General features: G+C 47.1%; 1 protein-coding gene across 3 annotated transcripts in view; it reads left to right on the top strand.

The window, feature by feature from the left end:
• LOC136588538 (leucine-rich colipase-like protein 1) overlaps positions 1 to 22767 on the top strand; it is a 133509-nt gene that overhangs the window by 19994 nt on the left and 90748 nt on the right. For all 3 annotated transcript variants that reach the window (XM_066587854.1, XM_066587864.1, XM_066587846.1), the window contains exon 3: positions 16220 to 16342. In XM_066587854.1, coding sequence (XP_066443951.1) covers positions 16220 to 16342 — 123 coding nt within the window. The remainder of the gene's footprint in view (positions 1 to 16219; positions 16343 to 22767) is intronic.

Here is a 22767-nt window from a genome sequence, read left to right as displayed (position 1 = left end):
ACAGGCAAGCTGCATCTGTACCCTCAGCAGTGGGCCAAGCTGTCTCTTCCCCCTCCTCCTCATGCTCCTCCCCCTCCTCCTCAACGCGCTGAGATATAGACATGAGGTTGCTCTGACTATCCAGCGACATACTGTCTTCCCCCGCCTCTTTTTCTGATTCCAAAGCGTCTGCCTTTATGCTTTGCAGGGAACTTCTCAAGAGGCATAGCAGAGGAATGGTGACGCTAATGATTGCAGCATCCCCGCTCACCATCTGGGTAGACTCCTCAAAGTTTCCAAAGACCTGGCAGATGGCTGCCAACCAGGCCCACTCTTCTGTAAATAATTGAGGAGGCTGACTCCCACTGTGCCGCGCATGTTGGAGTTGGTATTCCACTATATCTCTACGCTGCTCATAGAGTCTGGCCAACATGTGGAGCGTAGAGTTCCACTGTGTGGGCACGTCGCACACCAGTCGGTGCACTGGCAGATTAAACCGATGTTGCAGTGTCCGCAGGGTGGCAGCGTGCGTGTGGGATTTGCGGAAATGTGCGCAGAGCTGGCGCACCTTTCCGAGCAGGTATGACAAGTGTGGGTAGCTTTTCAGAAAGCGCTGAACCACCAAATTAAAGACATGGGCCAGGCATGGCACGTGCGTGAGGCTGCCGAGCTGCAGAGCCGCCACCAGGTTATGGCCGTTGTCACACATGACCATGCCCGGTTGGAGGCTCAGCGGCGCAAGCCAGCGGTCGGTCTGCTCTGTCAGATCCTGCAGCAGTTCGTGGGCCATGTGGCTCTTCTCTCCTAAGCTGAGTAGTTTCAGCACGGCCTGCTGACGCTTGCCCACCGCTGTGCTGCCACACCGCGTGACACTGACTGCTGGCGAAGTGCTGCTGCTGCTGACACATCTTGATTGCGAGACAGAGGTTGCGTAGGAGGAGGAGGGTGGTTTAGTGGAGGAAGCATACACCCCCGCAGATACCACCACCGAGCTGGGGCCTGCAATTCGGGGGGTGGGTAGGACGTGAGCGGTCCCAGGCTCGGACTCGTTTCCAGCCTCCACTAAATTCACCCAATGTGCCGTCAGGGAGATATAGTGGCCCTGCCCGCTTGTGCTTGTCCACGTGTCTGTTGTTAAGTGAACCTTGGCAGTAACCGCGTTGGTGAGGGCGCGTACAATGTTGCGGGAGACGTGGTCGTGCAGGCCTGGGACGGCACATCGGGAAAAGTAGTGGCGACTGGGAACCGAGTAGCGTGGAGCCGCCGCCGCCATCATGCTTTTGAAAGCCTCCGTTTCCACAAGCCTATACGGCAGCATCTCTAGCCTGATCAATTTTGCAATGTGCACGTTTAACGCTTGAGCGTGCGGGTGCGTGGCGTCGTACTTGCGCTTGCGCTCAAACTGTGGCGCTAGCGACGTCTGGACGCTACGCTGAGAGACATTGCTGGATGGGGCCAAGGACCGCGGAGGTGAGGGTGTGGGTGCAGGCCAGGAGACGGTACTGCCTGTGTCCTCAGAGGGGGGTTGGATCTCAGTGGCAGCTTGGGGCACAGGGGGAGAGGCAGTGGTGCAAACCAGAGGCGGTGAACAGGCATCGTCCTACCTTGTGGGGTGCTTGGCCATCATATGCCTGCGCATGCTGGTGGTGGTGCCTCCCCAGCAGATCTTGGCGCGACAAAGGTTGCACACCACTGTTCGTCGGTCGTCAGGCGTCTCTGTGAAAAACTGCCACACCGTAGAGCACCTTGACCTCTGCAGGGTGGCATGGCATGAGGGGGCGCTTTGGGAACCAGTTGGTGGATTATTCGGTCTGGCCCTGCCTCTACCCCTGGCCACCGCACTGGCTCGGCCTGTGCCCACACCCTGACTTGGGCCTCCGCGTCCTCGCCCGCATCCACGTCCTATAGGCCTACCCCTACCCCTCAGCATGGTGTATTAGCAGTAGTGCAGAAACAGAACGCTGTAATTAAATGTGCCGCTTATTGGCCTGTGGTTGGAGGCTGACTTCGTTTACGGAACCCCAGGAAATAATTTGGCGCACGCCTGCTGTAACACTTAGCTGGCTGCGTATTTATTTGTAGAACTACTACCCCCAGCACACATGGACCCAGAACACTGAGCACAGTGACAGGCAGGCCAAATAGATTTTTTGCCCAATATTTTTTTGAAAAGGCCAACTGCGTATATTCAATCAATAATATATGTCTTCTGGCCCTGGAGTGTGTGACAGAACTGCAGAGTGTCGCACTGTTATTAACTGCAACAGAGCGGTGATTTCTGAGCCAGGAAATAATTTGGCGCACGCCTGCTGTAACACTTAGCTGGCTGCGTATTTATTTGTAGAACTACTACCCCCAGCAGACACGGACCCAGAACACTGAGCACAGTGACAGGCAGGCCAAATAGATTTTTTTTCCAATATTTTTTAGCAAAGGCCCACTGCCTATATTCAATCAATAATATATGTCTTCTGGCCCTGCCTACACAATTCTGTCCCTGGAGTATTACTGCAGGGCGCAATGCTCTGCACGGCCGATATACCAAAAAAAAAAAAATGTGCAACACTGCTAAAAGCAGCCTCCACACTACTGCGCACGGTTAGATGTGGCCCTAAGAAGGACCGTTGGGGTTCTTGAACCCTACAATAACTCCTAACGCTCTCCCTGCCTCCACACTTCTGTCTCTGGACTATTACTGCAGGGTGCAATGCTCTGCACGGCCGATATACAAAAAAAAAAAAAAAAAGTGCAACACTGCAAAAAGCAGCCTCCACACTACTGCACACGTTAGATGTGGCCCTAAGAAGGACCGTTGGGGTTCTTGAAGCCTACACTAACTCCTAACACTCTCCCTATAGCAGCTCCAACACGATACCACTGTCCCTCAGCTATGTCACAACGCATCTGAGGCGAGCCGCGGGAGGGGCCGATTTTTATACTCGGGTGACACCTGATCTCGCCAGCCACTCACTGCAGGGGGGTGGTATAGGGCTTGAACGTCGCAGGGGGAAGTTGTAATGCCTTCCCTGTCTTTCAATTGGCCAGAAAAGCGCGCTAACGTCTCAGAGATGAAAGTGAAAGTAACCCAAACATCGCGTGGTACTCGTTACGAGTAACGAGCATCTCGAACATGCTAATACTCGAACGAGTATCAAGCTCGGACGAGATTGTTCGCTCATCTCTAATCTTCAGCCTAGCATAGTTTATTGCCTGTATGATGTGAGATGTGTTGAACTTTCCTTCCCTATTTGGGACACATCTCACTTGGTCAGGATGTAGAAGTTTAGTGAGAAAGGCTAATATTCTATGTGTGATACGTTTTTGCCCACAATTTAAGGTTAGTTTTCAGTAGGGAGATTGGTCTATAATTACTGCATAATTCTGGGTTTATGTCCTCCCTGGGGATTATGGAGATGAATGCTTCTAAAGATTGTTTGGGAAGGGATTTACAAAATTGGAGAAATGGTGGGAGATGGATTCTGGAGATTTTTTTTATAATAACATATGGGGAATCCATCTGGTCCTGGCTTTTCCCATGGGGAATTGATGAGAAAACCTTTTGGATCTCTGGAGCTATTAATGGGTTAAGTAACTGTGCTTTGTCCTCTTCCGTAAACTCAGGAAGAGTTATTGAATCTGGAAAAGGGATGTTGGCAGATGAGATTGCAGACGGGGAGTCAGGGAGGGAAATACTTGTTAATTATACAAAGCTTCATAGTAAGTTCAGAATTCTTTGGTGATCTCTGTGATAGCTGTAACTGTATTGGTTGTGGGGGATTGGATTTTGTAGCTGCTCATGGCTTTAGAGCCTTTGGCTCCATGTGCATATATTTTGAATTTAGAGAGTTGAAATGTTTTAGCAGCTTTAACAATTTGTAGATCCCTTAATTTGTTTCTAACACTATTAAGGTCAGTTAGCAAATCAGAGTTTATGGATAGAGATGAGCGAACGTACTCGTCCGAGCTTGATACTCGTTCGAGTATTAGCGTGTTCGAGATGCTCGTTACTCGTGACGAGTACCACGCGATGTTCGAGTTACTTTCACTTTCATCTCTGAGACGATAGCGCGCTTTTCTGGCCAATAGAAAGACAGGGAAGGCATTACAACTCCCCCCTGCGACGTTCAAGCCCTATACCACCCCCCTGCAGTGAGTGGCTGGCGAGATCAGGTGTCACCCGAGTATAAAAATCGTCCCCTCCCGCGGCTCGCCACAGATGCGTTCTGACATAGAGGAGGGAAAGTGCTGTCTTGGTGGAGCTGCTATAGGGAGAGTATTTTAGGCTTCAAGAACCCCAACGGTCCATCTTAGGGCCACATCTAACCGTGTGCAGTACTGTGGAGGCTGCTTTTTGCAGTGTTGCACATTTTTTTTTGTTTTGGTATATCGGCCGTGCAGAGCATTGCGCCCTGCAGTAATACTCCAGGGCCAGAAGTGGTGGTTAGGCAGGGACAGAAGACATATATTGTGAGGCAGGGACAGAATACATATTTATTGAATATAGGCAGTGGGCCTTTGCAAAAACATTTGGGGGAAAAAATCTATTTGGGCTGCCTGTGACTGTCCTCAGTGTTCTGGGTCTCTGCTGGGTGTAGTAGTCCTCCTAATTCATACGCAGCCAGCTAAGTGTTACAGCAGGCTTGCGCAAAATTATTTCCTGGCTCTGTGTTGGGTGTTAAATCACCGCTGTATTGCAGTCCACAGTGCAACACTCTGCAGTTATTTGACATACTCCAGGGTCAGTAGCGGTGATGCAGAGAGAGAAGAGATATATTTATTGAATATAGGCAGTGGGCCTTTGCAAAAACATTTGGGGAAAAAAATCTATTTGGGCTGCCTGTGACTGTCCTCAGTGTTCTGGGTCTCTGCTGGGTGTAGTAGTCCTCCTAATTCATACGCAGCCAGCTAAGTGTTACAGCAGACTTGCGCAAAATTATTTCCTGGCGTCCCGTAAGCGATGTCAGCCTCCAACCACAGGCCAATAAGCGACACATTTAATTACAGCGTTCTGTTTCTGCACTACTGGTAATACACCATGCTGAGGGGTAGGGGTAGGCCTAGAGGACGTGGACGCGGGCGAGGACGCGGAGGCCCAAGTCAGGGTGTGGGCACAGGCCGAGCTCCTGATCCAGGTGTATCGCAGCCGAATGCTGCGGGATTAGGAGAGAGGCACGTTTCTGGCATCCCCACATTCATCGCACAATTAATGGGTCCACGCGGTAGACCTTTATTAGAAAATGAGCAGTGTGAGCAGGTCCTGTCATGGATGGCAGAAAGTGCATTCAGCAATCTATCGTCCACCCAGAGTTCTGTGCCGTGCACTGCTGAATCCTCTGGCTGCTGCTCCTCCTTCCTCCCAGCCTCCTCACTCCATTACAATGACACATTCTGAGGAGCAGGCAGACTCCCAGGAACTGTTCTCAGGCCCCTGCTCAGAATGGGCAGCAATGGTTCCTCTCCCACCGAAGGAGTTTGTCGTGACCGATAGACACAGTTGTCTATCACTCAGGTAGTAGTAATTGCAGTAAGTCCGAGGGAGGAGCGCACAGAGGATTCGGAGGAAGAGCAGCAGGACAATGAGGTGACTGACTCCACCTGGTTTGCTACGCCTACTGAGGACAGGTCTTCAGAGGGGGAGGCAAGGGCAGCAGCAGGGCAGGTTGCAAGAGGCAGTGCGGTGTCCAGGGGTAGAGGCAGGTCCAGACCGAATAATCCACCAACTGTTTCCCAAAGCACCCCCTCGCGCCATGCCACCCTGCAGAGGCCGAGGTGCTCAAAGGTCTGGCAGTTTTTCACTGAGAGTGCAGACAACCGACGAACAGTGGTGTGCAACCTTTGTCGCGCCAAGATCAGCCGGGGAGCCACCACCACCAGCCTCACCACAACCAGCATGCGCAGACATATGATGGCCAAGCACCCCACAAGGTGGGACGAAGGCCGTTCACTGCCTCCGGTTTGCACCGCTGCCTCTCCCCCTGTGCCCCAACCTGCCACTGAGATACAAACCCCTCTCAGGGCACAGGCACTACCGTCTCCTGGCCTGCACCCACACCCTCACCTCCGCTGTCCTCGGCCCCATCGACCAATGTCTGTCAGCGCACTGTCCAGCCGTCGCTAGCGCAAGTGTTGGAGCGCAAGTACGCCGCCACGCACCCGCACACTCAAGCGTTAAACGTGCACATAGCCAAATTTATCAGCCTGGAGATGCTGCCGTATAGGGTTGTGGAAACGGAGTCTTTCAAAAGTATGATGGCGGCGGCAGCCCCGCGCTACTCAGTTCCCAGTCGCCACTACTTTTCCCGATGTGCTGTCCCAGCCCTGCACGACCACGTCTCCCGCAACATTGTACGCGCCCTCACCAACGCGGTTACTGCCAAGGTCCACTTAACAACGGACACGTGGACAAGCACAGGTGGGCAGGGCCACTATATTTCCCTGACTGCACATTGGGTGAATTTACTGGAGGCTGGGACAGAGTCAGAGCCTGGGACCGCTCACGTCCTACCCACCCCAAGAATTGCTTCTTCCACTAAAGCACCCTCCTCCTCCTCCAACGCAACCTCTGTCTCGCAATCAAGAAGTGTCAGCAGCAGCAGCACGTCGCCAGCAGTCGGTGTCGCGCGGCGTGGCAGCACAGCGGTGGGCAAGCGTCAGCAGGCCGTGCTGAAACTACTCAGCTTAGGGATAAGAGGCCCACAGCCCACGAACTGCTGCAGGGTCTGACAGAGCAGACCGGCCGCTGGCTTGCGCCGCTGAGCCTCCAACCGGGCATGGTCGTGTGTGACAACGGCCGTAACCTGGTGGCGGCTCTGCAGCTCGACAGCCTCACGCACGTGCCATGCCTGGCCCACGTCTTTAATTTGGTGGTTCAGCGCTTTCTGAAAAGCTACCCACACTTGTCAGACCTGCTCGGAAAGGTGCGCCAGCTCTGCGCACATTTCCACAAGTCCCACACAGACGCTGCCACCCTGCTCACCCTGCAACATCGGTTTCATCTGCCAGTGCACCGACTGCTGTGCGATGTGCCCACATGGTGGAACTCTATGCTCCACATGTTGGCCAGGCTCTATGAGCAGCGTAGAGCTCTAGTGGAATACCAACTCCAACATGCGCGGCGCAGTGGGAGTCAGCCTCCTCAATTCTTTACAGAAGAGTGGGCCTGGTTGGCAGACATCTGCCAGGTCCTTGGAAAGTTTGAGGAGTCTACCCAGATGGTGAGCGGCGATGCTGCAATCATTAGTGTCACCATTCCTCTGCTATGCCTCTTGAGAAGTTCCCTGCAAAGCATAAAGGCAGACGCTTTGCACTCGGAAACAGAGCCGGGGGAAGACAGTATGTCGCTGGATAGTCAGAGCACCCTCTTGTCTATATCTCAGCGCGTTGAGGAGGAGGAGGAGGAGCATGAGGAGGATGAGGAGGAGGGGGAAGAGACAGCTTGGCCCACTGCTGAGGGTACACATGCTGCTTGCCTGTCATCCTTTCAGCGTGTATGGCCAGAGGAGGTGGAGGAGGAGGATCTTGAAAGTGATCTTCCTAGTGAGGACAGCCATGTGTTGCGTACAGGTACCCTGGCACACATGGCTGACTTCATGTTAGGATGCCTTTCTCGTGACCCTCGCGTTACACGCATTCTGGCCACTACGGATTACTGGGTGGGGAGAACCTTTCCACTCTCATACCTGAAGAGGAAAGGGGTTCGAGAGTGATGCTATACCACAGGACCCTGGCGGACAAACTGATGGTAAAATTCCCATCCGACAGCGCTAGTGGCCGAAGGCGCAGTTCCGAGGGCCAGGTAGCAGGGGAGGCGCGGAGATCAGGCAGCATGTACAGCACAGGCAGGGGAACACTCTCTAAGGCCCTTGACAGCTTTATGGCTCCCCAGCAAGACTGTGTCACCGCTCCCCAGTCAAGGCTGAGTCGGCGGGAGCACTGTAAAAGCATGGTGAGGGAGTACGTAGCCGATCGCACGACAGTCCTCCGTGACGCCTCTGCCCCCTACAACTACTGGGTGTCGAAGCTGGACACGTGGCCTGAACTCGCGCTGTATGCCCTGGAGGTGCTTGCTTGTCCTGCGGCTAGCGTCTTGTCAGAGAGGGTGTTTAGTACGGCAGGGGGAATCATCACAGATAAGCGTACCGGCCTGTCAACCGACAGTGCCGACAGGCTTACACTCATCAAGATGAACAAAGCCTGGATTTCCCCAGACTTCTCTTCTCCACCAGCGGACAGCAGCGATACCTAAACAATACGTAGGCTGCACCCGCGGATGGAAGCATCGTTCTCTATCACCATCAAAAACGGGGACCTTTTTGCTTCATCAATCTGTGTATAATATTCATCCTCCTCCTCCTGCTCCTCCTCCTGAAACCTCACATAATCACGCCGAACGGGCAATTTTTCTTAGGCCCACAAGGCTCAGTCATATAATTTTTCTAAACAATTTTTATACGTTTCAATGCTAATTAAAGCGTTGAAACTTTCACCTCAACCAATTTTTATTTTAACTGGGCTGCCTCCAGGCCTAGTTACCAATTAAGCCACATTAACCAAAGCGATTATTGGGTTTCACCTGCCCTCTTGGTTGGGCATGGCCAATTTTTCTGAGGTACATTAGTACTGTTGGTACACCAATTTTTGGGGGCCCTCGCCTACAGTGTAATCAAATGAATTTTTAGCCCACCTGCATTACAGCTGACGTTACATCAGCTGTGTTGGGCACTGCAATGGGATATATTTATGTACCGCCGGTGGCTTCCTGGCACCCACCCATGCTGTCGGTCCACAAGGAGTTGTAACTGCATGTGTCCACATCTAAAGAACCCCAGTCTGACTGGGGCATGCAGTGTGGGCCGAAGCCCACCTGCATTAAGCACGACATTACCTCAGCTGTGATGGGCAATGCAATGGGATACATTTGTGTACCGCCAGTGGGTTCCAGGGAGCCACCCATGCTGTGGGTGCACACGGAATTCCCATTGCGGAGGTGTACCTGCCTGTGACTATTTATAAAAAAACGCGGTCTGACTGGGGCATGCAGACACCTTGACAGAATGAATAGTGTGTGGCACATAGGTTCCTGATTGCTATGCCCACGTGTGCAGCTCCAGATGGAGGTGGCACAGGATTGGATTTCTCATTGCTTCTGTACAGCATTGTGGGCATCCGTTGCTGTGTCGTTCCCACACTTTCTTGAATTGCCCGATTTTCACAAATGAAAACCTTAGCGAGCATCGGCGATATACAAAAATGCTCGGGTCGCCCATTGACTTCAATGGGGTTCGTTATTCGAAACGAACCCTCGAGCATCGCGATAATTTTGTCCCGAGTAACGAGCACCCGAGCATTTTGGTGCTCGCTCGTCTCTGTTTATGGACTTTTTGTATAGATTCTCTGCCCTAGAAATTTGGGATAGAATGGAGTTAATTTCAAGTTCTCTTTGTTTTTAAATTCTGGATCCCATATCAATCAACTCGCCTTTTTGCATTTCCCAGACTACTGGAGTGGAGCTTTCTGGCCTATCATTTGGTTTACATAACCCTCCAATTTCTCTGAGAGTAGGCTATTGTGTTTCTCATCTGCAGTGAGTGTAGGATTGAGCTGCCAGGTCTTTTCCTTAGCTGAAATTTTCAAAGAAATTGGAGTGTGATCTAAAATTGTAATTTAGCCCACCTCCAGTCCAGCAATCGTTTCCATACATTTTTCACAGATGAACAGGTAGTCAATCCTGTGTAATAAGGCATGAATATGTGAGCAGTATAGTCTTTGGTTTCAGGATTAATTGCTCTCCATGCATCTTTAAGATGATAGTCTGAAAGAGTAATTTTGGTCAAACATATTCATTTTGTCATGAGAAGCGAGGTAAAGGGGAGGGGGAGGAGGAAACTGAGTCACCACTGCACGTTGTGTCCAAGAGCTATTATCAGCAACTACCTGTTATCATGAAAGCGGTGAGGGACCACAGTTGACAGTGGCACAGTTCACTACGGCGTTCTGGGATGGTGTTGTGCCTACGTTCGGGTTGGCGCACGGCAGCACCGTGCTCCGGTGTGCGGGTACGGAGTGTGTGAGTTATAGTGGCTGGCTGGGAGCTCCAGTCAGCTGGCTTGATTAGACTCCAACCAATGGGAGGAGACTCCTGAATATAGTCTTGCAGCTGCTGATAGCAGTTGTCAGTTATTGGTTCCGTTCCCTCTGTGTCTGACTTCAGTCCTGCTCCAGTGAAAGTTACCTTGTCTCGATCCAGCTCTGCTTATGTTCTGTGGTTTTCCTGTCATGTTGGTTTATCCTATTGGCCTAGCCTGTCGGTGCTAGTAGGGTGTTATCTGCATAGGCAGTGTAGGGTCAATGTTGGCGGCGTGGACCTGCCCAACTTTGGGGCTACCTCCAGGAATGAACATTGGCGTGGGTGGGGGACAGGGAGTCCCGCGCCCTGCGAACCTATGCATACAACTAGTACTGTAACATAATAACTGCCCCCCCCCCAAAAAAAAAAATACATATATATATATATATATATATATATATATTCCTGTGTTTTTTTGAGGTGGGATTCACGGTGTGAATGGAGTCCAACAATAGGATTACCGGTCAGATTTGTGACCTGGCTGGCATGGTTTAGGACTGCTCATCCAGTACCTAAACCTAAATACCCATTACCCGAGGTTCTTGGGGGACCGGAAAAAATTCTTTGTCTTCCGGGAGGCTTGTAAGTTGTTTTTTCGCTTGTGGTCTCATTCCTCTGGGTCCGAGCCCCAAAGGGTAGGGATTGTTATATCTCTGCTCAGAGAAGGGCCTCAGTCATGGGCCTATTCTTTACCGGCTGATTTCGCTTGTCTGCAGTTGGTAGGCTCATTTTTCATTGAGCTCGGGAATATTTTTGATGAACCTGATTGTGCAGGTTATGCAGTTAGTAAGTTGTTGGTCCTACGCCAGGGTCACCAGTCAGCAGAAGAATATTGCTTTAGTTTCAGGCAGTATTCGGGTGAATCTGCATGGAATGATTGCAGGCTCCAAGGTTAATTTTTGGTAGGCCTGTCTGACACAGTAAAAGATCTACTGCTGTACCATCCGTCACCCTCTACTTTGACTAAGCTAGAGTACCGTCAAGAACGCAGTGCCAAGTCTCTGGTGACTTCTACAGCCTGTACCCCACTGTCAACCCTCGAAGCTGATGGTATGGAAGTGGACCGGTTGAGTCCTGAAGAACTGAGGCGGTTCAGGGTTTGCCAGGAAAGGCAGATACGGATGCAGCAGGAAAACTTTAGCTCCTAGGAGACGGGAGGGTCATCTAGGAGGTCAGGTACTCCCTAAATTACTGGTGCCTTGTAGTGTGTCTTACAAGGCTTTTCACAGGGTGGGACAGGCATTTATTGATTCTGGGTCAGCCACGAACCTTATCCATTTGCCGCTCGTAAAACCACTGTTATCAAGTTTTACCAGGTTAGGTTTGCCGATCCACTTTACCGGTATAGATGCAACCCATCTGTCCTCAGGGGTAGTGCAGTGGAGGACACCAGAACTTCGGTTCATGGTGGGCGCATTACATTCGGAGGTTATTTCATTTCTAGTCTGGGAGAAGATGTCCGTCGATATCGTTCTGGGATTGCCATGGCTAAGGACGCACAATCCTCAGTTCGATTGGACTACTTTGGAGCTAGTTCGGTGGGGAGAGTGCTGTCAGGATAATCTAGCGCCTGTTACATTGTGCTCCACCGATACTATTAGTATTCCGGTTGATTTACAGGATTTTCAAGATGTGTTTTCTAAGAAGCTTTCCGAGGTATTACCCCCACACCGCAAATGGGATTGTAGGATTGATCTGGTACTGTATAGTCCCATCCCTAAGGGGGCCAAGTTTAATCTGTCGGGTAGGGAGCATGAGGCTCTTAAATCCTATATTTCAGAGGCTTTAGCCAAGGAACATATCAGACCATCAAAGTCACCACCTGGAGCCCTATGTTGACTATTGGGTTTTAAACAAGATCACCATTAAAAAAAAATCAGTGCTCGCTCCCTCTGATCCCTGATCTGTTGAATCAGGTGGTGGGAGCACACTGGTTCTTCAAGCTTGACCTTCGGGGAGCTTATAATCTTATACATATTAAGTCTGGTAACGAGTGGAAGACCACGTTCAACACCCCATTGGGGAACTTCGAGTGTCTGGTTATGCCCTTCGGGTTATGCAACGCCCCTGCGGTTTTTCAGGGGTCTATGAACGCGGTCTTCCACGATTATCTAGGGGATTTTATGGTTGTCTATTTTGACGACATTTTGGTGTACTCGTCGGATTGGGACACGCATGTCAGACATCTCCATTTAGTGTTAGAGCTGCTAAGGGAGTTCCAATTGCATGTAAAATTGGAGAAGTGCTCATTTGGGGTCAAACGCGTGTCATTCCTTGGGTATATCGTTACCCCAACTGATATGTGTATGGAGTCAGACAAGGTTGCAGCAATCGGACAATGGGCTAAACCAGATAATTTGAAGGCTCTTCAGCGCTTTCTTGGATTTGCTAACATCTTGATCCGGCGAGGCAGAAGGCAGGGCTGTCCATTGTCCCCCCTCCTTTTTATTCTAGCGATAGAGTTATTAGCGATTAAAATTCGAACCAACCCTGACATCAGGTGAATTGAAATTGTCTCTATTCACTATAAAATTAGCATGTTGGCTGATGATATATTGGCTATAATATCTTCTCCCCATACCACTCTCCCTAACCTAATGGCGGAACTGTCCAGGTTTGGGTATCTGTCTGGCATTATCATTAACATCACAAAGTCAAAAGCTTTCAACCTCACATTACCCCCAGATATGGTCTTCCTACTCCAAACCAACTTCCCCTTTAAATGGATGATGGGGACATTGGGCTACTTGGGCATTAATTTAACAAGCTCCTACACCTCACTATATGAGCAAAATTACATGCCACTCCTCTGTAAACTCATTCATTGATCCTTTTTTTTTAAATTAACTTTTATTGATAAATTTAAAATAATGCGCCTCAAAAGACATACAAGACACACAACATCTGGAACACAACAAGAAGAGCAGGAGTCCCAGAAGACCCCATCGATAGTGAAAAAATATCTCAACTGTTAATCACTAATCAGCCACATGAGGATGAACCAGTGGCTAGTGTTAGTTTTGATACAGAATATCTCTCACTTAGGACATGAGTGATGCTACTAGCTGATACAATTCTAGTTTTTCTCCTTAGAGGGACCCCTAATGATAGTGCTCGCTCTCGAAGAAGGGTAGTCAAAGATTAGACCTAGTGATGTGGGAGTTATTAGTAATTGTTAGGATATTGATTCAGAATAACTCATTTATGATTGCAAGTGAAATGACTCAGTTCCGATCTCAAAAGAACTGGTCGGGTTCTGGTATTGGTTCAACGCGTTTCTGTCAACTAAGTGACACATCAAAAACCCTAGATGATTAGGAACAAATTGCCAATAGAGTAGCAATTTGGACAGGTGATACAGACTGTATACGTCTTGTAGAAAAAGTAGAGCCGATACTGGCAAAGAGATGCTAACAAGGAGAGTCTTGTTGTGATACTGAATCACGCTACAAGTGGAGAATTCTCCTATCAGGCTGTCCAAAGTAGATGGAACACACATTAATGTGGGTCCCTAATGACCAGGATTGGCATAGGGCCTGGGTCCATCCACGTGCAAATAGCGGACTAATAAGAAACCTTTGCGGAATAGCCCTCAAGTGGCTTCCAGAGCTGAAAATAGATAGATTCTTATCACATCTGAGCCAATACTCAGCAGATGATAAGATAAAGTTTCATTAGCTTAATAAGTTCCCAAATGTAATGAGCCCATACTCGATACATACAAGACCTAGTCTAGGTAATAATAATAACTGTAGCCCAACTAGACCTAGCTAAGGAACCACGGACGTGCCAGCATCTCCATCCCAGAACGTAGACTGGAGAGCAATGAAGCCAGTAAGCCCTAACAACAGTTTTAAGAGGCAATAAGAAATACACCCCTAGGGGTGTGAGACAATGACAACCAATCAGGTAAGGCCCAGCCTGGAGAGCACACCCCGATATGTGAGGATACATAATATGTATAGAGTGGCATAGGTGGATCCCGTACTCCGTGACTGATTAAACGATAATAGTCTCGTAGCTGGTGGCATGTGAGCAATATTGCCATGCTCAGACTACTTCTGGAAAGCTGGGGCGGATACCACATCTCATGGATTGGAAGAGTAAATTCCCCAAAAATGACATTTCTGCCTAAACTGCTTTACTTTTTCAGAGCTCTTCCGATACATGTACCTGGGCACATCATGAAGATACTTCAGCAGATGACCCTCCGCTTTATTTGGAATAACTCTGTTCCTAGGGTGTCGTGCTCTACTTTATACAGACATAGACTGCAGGGAGTATTGGGAGCCCCAAATATATTGAAATACTACCAAGCTGCCCAGGTGGCCCAACTAGCCCTCCATTCCACAACCAATGTGCCTCTTTGGCTTGCTCTAGAGGCCATGGAATTATACCTCTCACAGTGGACTCAATTTTGTGGAATACTCCGACTCCTAGACAACCTATCTCTAACCCCATTAAAAAACATTCCCTAAAAATCTGGGATTCCATGAAATACTCTGGGAAACTTATCTCCCCTCACTTACCCCTTCTACCATTTTTGCATAACTCCTTATTCCCACCAGGTCTTGACTCCCCACTGTCCTTTGAAAGTTGGACAAGCAAAGGTATATCCAAAATACACCACTTACTTTCGTTAAATGGTATAATTACATCCCCTGCCCTTCAGGAGAAGTTTGGCCTACCATCTTCTAAAATATTCCGCTATTTACTGCTCAAGAATTTCATAAGCTCTCTTCTCAAAAACGCAAACTCCTCATTAAAAACAACCCCCTTTAAAACATTCTGTCTCAAATACCCACAAGCAAAAGGCCTTATCTCACAAATATATTCGGGCATTGTACATACCTCCTATCGTTTGCAACTACCATATGTAGCAAAATGGGAGCAAGATATAGGCAACATTCTAAATGATGAAGAATGGTCCCACATTTGGAGATCAACCAATTGTGGTGCCCACAATACACAAACCTCGTATAAAATCCTATTACGCTGGTACTTGGTCCCTACAAGAATTGCTCACGCGGTTCCAGGTCATTCTAAAGACTGTTTCCGGGGATGCTCCTCCCCAGAAGATATGTTTCACATATGGTGGTCCTGCACTCAAGTCAAAAGACTCTGGATTAGAGTATACTTCCTCATCTATACAGTAACTAATCATAACCTGAGTAAAAACCCATGGGAAGCCCTACTGAACAAAAGGATTACAAATATATCTCCAAACTCTAGAAAGGTGATTTCGTTCAACAAACTATCGCTCGATCTTGGCAAAATACCTCACTGGACTTCTCTGAGGTCAAACACCAAATAAATTTGTACCTGATTAATGAGAAATTACCATCAATTGCAGAGGATAGGTGCAGAGGATGACAGATTTCTGAATATTTGGAACCCATGGATAGATTACACCCTCCCTATAGTGGAGGCTGGCACCTCAACTGCACTATAAATAAAAAGCCCGAAAGCTAACCTTGGGGATCCCGCCCCCCTTGGGTTGCTGCCCCATGAGAGAAGAACGCCCCCTCCCTCTCCCTACCCCACCCCAATACCTGCCTACCTCCCTCCTTTTCCCCTTCTGCAAGTTGGTCCTGGCCAGGCCAATGAGGTTTTTGAATTGTTTTTCAGACAAAACAACAATGAAAGCTAGAGAAGAATCTGGCTATAATGGATTAGAATTGTACTATTACCACTAACCCAGCCAGCCTTGTACGCCTTCATACATTATCTCAATGTTATATTCCTTTGTAAAATGAAACATTTTCATTAAAAAATTTTGTTTAAAAAAATGTTAGCCATCTGTGATTTTTATGGATACCTTGCTCAGAAAAACAATAAAGATTATTATTTTTAAAATTCAGATTGAGAACCCTGAAGCGAGATAAGCAGGAAGTCTGCATGTCCCTGACTGCCTGCCATACATCCCTCGCCAGGGCCATAGAATATTTATCTTGACATCTTTCAAGAGGCTTTGGTGACATATGGCAGATTTGACAACCCTGTCGTGAATCTGGGAGTTCTCCCCTTTGTCTGGGAGGCTCATGGACATTATGGAAGAGTTGACAAGCATGTAATAATCTTCACTAACTTCTATTTTGTCTGTTTTACATTTAGAACAATGGAAATCCATGTTTTCAGAGTCACCAATGTAACAGCGGGTGTTGCATTCCTGGGACCTCTGTGTACAATGCAGTATGTGTACCAAAATATGACAAAACTCGGAAATGCATCGGCCCGGTGAGTACCTGTAACCAGCTGTTGTCCTGGTTTCTCTTCCACACACAGTATAAGGGCTCAGTCACACGGGCACGTCTGTTAGTTGCATTTGCTGGCTGCATTTAAATAGAACCAATGCTTTTTAATGGGAGTGTACACATGTGTGAATTTTACATGAGCATAAACACACGCCGCGAAAATTATAGGACACCGGTTCGCAAACCGGTGTTCTGTGTATGTGAAACCCGTGGATGTGAAACACCTTGCGCTCAATGGGTGAAACACTTTGCGCTCAGGTGGAACCCCTGAATGTGACAGCATCCAGGTGTTTCACATCCAAGGAATCCCCTGCTGCAGCTGTCACAGCCGCAGCAGGGGATAGCGGGCAGAGCACTTTTTCCTGCCGTGACGCCCGCTTCGGGAACGCAAATTTTTGAACGCATAACAGATGCATTCAAAAATTTGTGCGGCAAAACGCCCGTGTGACTGAGCCCTAAGGTGTCGTTTACACGGGTTTTAAACAGTCATATCCATGTTAGATTGTTCTGCCGCGGATCTATTATTATTATTTTAAAGCCCTGCCGGCTGAATAGTGCCGAGAAGCAGTTCAGGAGAAATGACAGCGGCCGCGGCAGAACTCCGGCTGCAGCGGAAAGGTGAGTATACAATTTTTTTTTATTTTAACACATTTCTGGATGAATTGCAGGGAAGGGCTTATATATTTAATCCCTTCCCGACAATTCATCCCGCGCACGCCGGCAGCCCATAGCTTTCAATGGAGCCGGCTGTAATGCCGGCTCCATTGAATTCAATGGGCAAACATCATTCTTCTCTGCCACAGCTGTAACAGAAGAATGATTTGTCTTCTATATGTTCTCAATGGGGTCGGCGCTGCTGCCGCCGGCCCCATTGAGCGCATATAGAGAAGAGAACAGGAATCGCAGATCGCAGATAGGTGCGATCTGCAATTTCTGTTCTATAATTTATCGGACGAGCGCATAAAAAGTGCTCATGTGTCCGATACCATTGCAAAGCAATGGTTTTAAAAAAATCGCCGGACGCATGCGCATGCGCAAATCGCGCGAAAAAACGCCCATCTGACTAAGGCCTCACGCTGCATTTCTAATCACTGAGTTTAAATGTTTCAAATGATTCAATAAAAATTATCAAATCTGACAAAAAAAAAAAAAACAACACAGAAAACCTACTGATACAAAGATGCAAGAGCAGGAACACCCCAGCTCCCCGCAGCAGGCAGAAAGACAGTGCTATATGGAGGGGCACAGGTGCAGAATACTGATGTACGACCGCTCTCACACCTATCATACGTTGGGGGGCTGCTTAGTATTATACCTGGACATGGATGAGGCTTGTATAGGGGGCCAGTCACATAGATACGTGTAGTGCATCTTGCAGGCTTACAGCTATTAGTGACGCCCCTACTATTACATCAAGAGAGTTGTCCTGCATGTTTTAAGGGCTCGTTCAGACAAGCAGAGATTCACACATTTTTCCACACAGAAAAAAAACACAACGTGCGTGCAGGAGAAAATCTGCACCTGTAAAAGATATATATATATACTTATAATAATCTTTATTTGTATAGCGCCAACTTATTCTGCAGCGCTTTCAGGCATGGGATAAATGTAAAACAATACAACAATTACAATGTGAGGTACATTCAGTTTGAAACAAATGGGTTGGGGGTGGTACAGGAGGTGCAAGGGGGTGGAGGGTGGGGGGCGGCATTTGGTATGCTTCCCTGAAGAGGTGCATTTTTAAGGCACATCTGAAATTTTGTGCATTGGGAATTGTCCGGATGCCTTGGGGTAGAGGATGGGTGCTGCTCTGGGGAAGTCCTGCAGGTGAGCATGGGAGGTTCGTATTACAGGGGTGTTTAGTCTGAGTGTGTTAGTCGATCGGAGTGAGCGAATTGGGTGGTGTACTGACAGGAGGGAGGTGATGTATGGTGGTGCGGCGCCATGCAGAGCTTTGTGGGTGAGGTTGAGGAGTTTAAATTTAGTTCTGTAGTGGATGGGCAATCAATGTAGCGACTGGTACAGTGCAGAGGCATCTGAGAAACGGTTGGATAGAAAAAAGAGCCTAGCTGCCGCATTTAGTATGGATTGGAGCGAGTCTGGTGTTGGGGAGGCCAATGAGTAGCAAGTTGCAGTAGTCGAGTCGGGAGTGGATGAGGGCGAGTGGATGAGTGTCTTTAGCGTGTCTGTGGTGAGGAACGGCCGTATTTTAGCAATATTTCTGAGGTGCATGTGGCATATTTGGGCCAGAGATTAGAAATGGGGGGTAAAGAAGAGGTGTCTAATGTGACCCCAAGGCAGCGGGCATGCTGTCTGGGGGTTATGATGGTCCCAGACACTGGAATGGAGATGTTGAGGGGAGGTCGGTTGGAAGGCGGAAAAATCAGGAGGTCAGTTTTAGAGAGGTTTAGTTTGAGAAAAAAGGAAGACATAGTATCGGCGATACAGACAGTCAAGCCCTTATACAGCTGAGTCAACAGAAAAATAAAAAAGTTATGGCTTTTGCAAAATGGAGATAAAAAATACCAAAAATCGTTTGGTCCTCAACGCCAAAATAGGCCATGTCATTAAGGGGTTAATAACAAAAACTGAGCTTTTTTTTTTTGTTTTCAAGCATAAAGTGTTATTAACCAACCATCTGGTGGGGCTGACCACGCCCCTTGGAAACCGTATTTATTAACCAGAAAAAAAATGTCAGGCGGGCTGACCACACCACATGGATGACTTTTTTTACATTTATTTTCATACGTAAGGTGTTATCAACCAACTGCAAACCCGAATTCACTAGAAAAACCAACTGCAACTTTTTTTTTAATTATGAGTGTATGGACTTTTTTTTTTTCTTTCTCACTAGCTGAACCAAATACCCATATAAACACGTTGTTTTTTTTTCTCCACTAAACCTTCCAACAACACCACAAAAAATAAAGAGAACATATAAACTCCATGCAGGTTTTGTCCTTGGTCAGATTTGCATGTAGTATTCCAGCATTGGAAAGCAGTGGTCCTAACCACTAAACTACGCACCCTGCAGAATCAACAATCTTTAGACCTTTGGCGGGATCTCCATCTGCCAGGTTAATCGTCGGGAAAGAAAAAACTTCACTATCGATTAAGTCAGGCAGGCCCGCGACTGGTGCCTGGCTGGTCAGTTGTTTTTTTTTTTCAAAGTAATTTTTATCAAATTTTATAAAGAATTGAGAACATATACACAACACTGCATACATCAGAGATGAATTACATACATCGATATAGAGTTTACATATTATGATGTCAGGTATTTCAAGCTTAAGATTGCACACAGTGGTATGATATAAAAGTGATAAATTACTTTTGTGTTTATTCAGTAAGAGAGAAATAAATCAACTAAACAATTCTAAACATGTCAGTGCATATTTTTCCGTTCGAATTGCTGCCAACTATTCCAAATGTTATTAAATTTAGAAAGACAATTGTTAAATTTTGCATATATCTTTTCATAGCAGTAGTGGTCTGATACTGCGTTCAAAAGGTCCTCAATCAGGGGAGGAGAAGTTTTCCTCCATTTTTTGGCAATAGTGCTTTTGGCGGTCAATAGAAAGTGGCATGTCCATTTTCTTTTCTTTTTTGGTATCTCTTGACAACCAATAAGAAGAAGTGCCAGTTGAGGCGAGCACCTAAGACGAATGCCCGTTATGGATTGTATGGTGTTAAATACTTCCTTCCAGTAGTTACAGACATGAGGACAGTCCCAAAATATGTGATATAGAGTGCCTATTTGGCCGCAGTCTCTCCAACATAAATTGAAATGGGTGGGGAAAAATTTTGCCATTTTTGAGGGAGTATAATACCAGTTTGTTAGTACTTTGTAATGTGTTTGTAGAATATTAGCGGAAAGAGTGGCTTTATTGGCCCACTCAAAGGCTTTCATCCAAATCGGGAATGGTATATTTTCTTTTATTGCATGTTCCCAATTTAGAAGATGTATTTTTTTCGATCTATTGGCATTTTGGGTGATTGCGTTATAGAAGGTTTTGATTTGGGAAGCCTGGGAGGTTTTGCACTTGTTGAATACAACTTCCAAATCTTTCGGGAAGGAAAAATTATATAAATCAGCTTGCTTGAGAAAGGAGAGAATTTTTATATACGTAAAAGCCTCCGAATCAGGCACATTGAATTTGTTTTGAATTTCTTGGAAGGAAAGAGGTTTGCTTTTGTTCAATATGTCTGAGATGGTTTTAACTCCTCTATTTGTCCATTTGTTTAGATTTAAGTCTCGGATGAAATAGGTAAGGACCTCAATTGGAAGTTCACCTGGGGGGTCCCCGGAGTCTGCTCCGCACCCAAGTGCCAGTTGGTTCCAATATTGAAGGGTGTTTGACATTAGCAGAGAGATATCTTGAAAATATATTAGTGAAGTAATCTTTGGGATCAGAGCTCCAAGAATGGAGGCTTTAATCAGCAAGCCCAAATGTCTGTCTCCATTTCTGTTTTTCTCCATGTGGCACCAAGACGGGGTTGGTTGGGATTTCAGCCAGGCACCAGATTGGCTTAACAAAGAAGCCTTGTAGTAGGTTTGGAGGTTAGGCACCCCAAGACCTCCCTGTTTCTTATGTTGGTATAATGTTGATGCCGCTAATCTCGGTTTTCTATCCCCCCCAAAAAAATTAAGCAGCTGCTTGTGAAATTTTTGGATCGTGGACGGGGGGATTGGGTAGGACAGTGTACGAAAAAGGTATAAAATTTTCGGGAGTAGTAACATTTTGTAAAGTGCCATTCTGCCGAACCAAGAGGGTTCTTTTTTACTCATTTCCTCCATCTCCGCCTGAAGAGAAATATATAGGGGATCAAAGTTTGCAGAAATTGTTTCAGGTAGGTCACGACATATTTTGGTGCCCAGGTACGATATCTCAGATTTCCATTGAAAGGGAAACTCCTTCTGTATATCCATTTTTAAAGCAGGTTCTACATTTATTCCCATTATTAGGGATTTATCGGAGTTTAGTTTGTATAAAGAGGCATTGCTATATTGGGTAATGCAGTTACTCACAGCTCTCAGGGAATTAACAGGGTCTATCATGGTAATGATAATATCATCCACGAAGAGGCCGATTTTGTGTTGTCTTAAGCCCATTGATACGCCTCTAATCTCCAGGGAGGTTCTAATCATTTCTGCGAGGGGTTCTATTATCATGACAAAAAGCAATGGGGATAGGGGGCACCCCTGTCGAGTTCCATTAGATATATAGAAAGGTGAAGACAACACCCCGCCAACCAAAACCTTGGCCGAGGGCTTAGTGTAGAGAGCTTGTACTGCACGCAAGAAGCTCTCGCCCACCCCAAACCTCCGGAGGACCTCGAAAGCGAAGCCCCAATGCACTCTATCGAACGCCTTCTCCGCATCCAGGGAAAGGAGGAGAGAAGGCGTCCAACTCGAGGCTATCCGTTCCAGCAGATTCTGTATTCTTCGTGTACCATCTGTGGCGCTCCTTCCTTTTGTAAAGCCCACTTGCTCATTATGAATGACCGTGGATAAAACCTCCAGAAGTCTGCCGGACAGTATTTTAGCATATATTTTCAAGTCGGAGTTCAGGAGGGAGATAGGTCTGAAATTTTCTGGTGTTGTAGGGGACTTGCCTGGTTTGGGTATGGTGACTATTGTGGCCTGGAGTATTTCTTTGTGCATGGAGCCCCGTTCCATCGCTTCATTAAATAGTGAATTTAGGTGAGGAACTAACGGTTGAGCAAAGTTCTTATAGTACTCATTTGAAAAACCGTCAGGTCCAGGGGATTTATGTTTTTTTAGATCTTGTATGGCCTTATATATTTCTAGATTTGATATTGGTTTGTTTAATTTGTCTTTCTGAATATCCAGCGTGGGGAGATCCAATCTATCCAGGAATTTATTTATTACTTCCGGGGTGGGCTGGAAGGTGCTAGGGTTGTCTTTAAGGTTATAAAGGCTATTGTAATATTCCCTGAATTGTTCAGCTATTCTCTGGGGGTGGGAGATTTTATCCTGAGGGGCCTTTTTGTTAGTGATAAATGGGATTTTTGTTTTTAATTGTTTTTTTTTAACAAGGTTGGCCATCAGTTTTGAGGGCTTATCCATGTAGGAATAAAAGTTCGCTTTAAGGTAACGAAAAGGATGTGAAAAGAACTGGTATGGAGGCGCAACACTCTAAGCTACTAGAAGATGTAGATCAAAGTCCAATGTGTGATGGTGAAAGCACTTCTTTTTTATTATTTTTTCAGAAATTAAAAACCAGCAATGGAATACGCGTTTCGGGGAAGAACCCCTTCGTCAGTTCGGCTGGATAGGACAACAGGATGCCTAGGGGTGACACGATTCCAAAGATGTATAGAATGTGTCGGAGGTCCTGTGTGCAGGAGGACAGGGGAGAAAAAAAAAGCTTTTTTTTTTTTTTT

Source organism: Eleutherodactylus coqui, chromosome 1, assembly GCF_035609145.1.
Source record: "Eleutherodactylus coqui strain aEleCoq1 chromosome 1, aEleCoq1.hap1, whole genome shotgun sequence".
Classification (NCBI taxonomy): domain Eukaryota; kingdom Metazoa; phylum Chordata; class Amphibia; order Anura; family Eleutherodactylidae; genus Eleutherodactylus; species Eleutherodactylus coqui.
The sequence above is the reverse complement of the archived record's forward strand: the minus strand, read 5'-3'. Positions and strand labels throughout refer to the sequence as shown.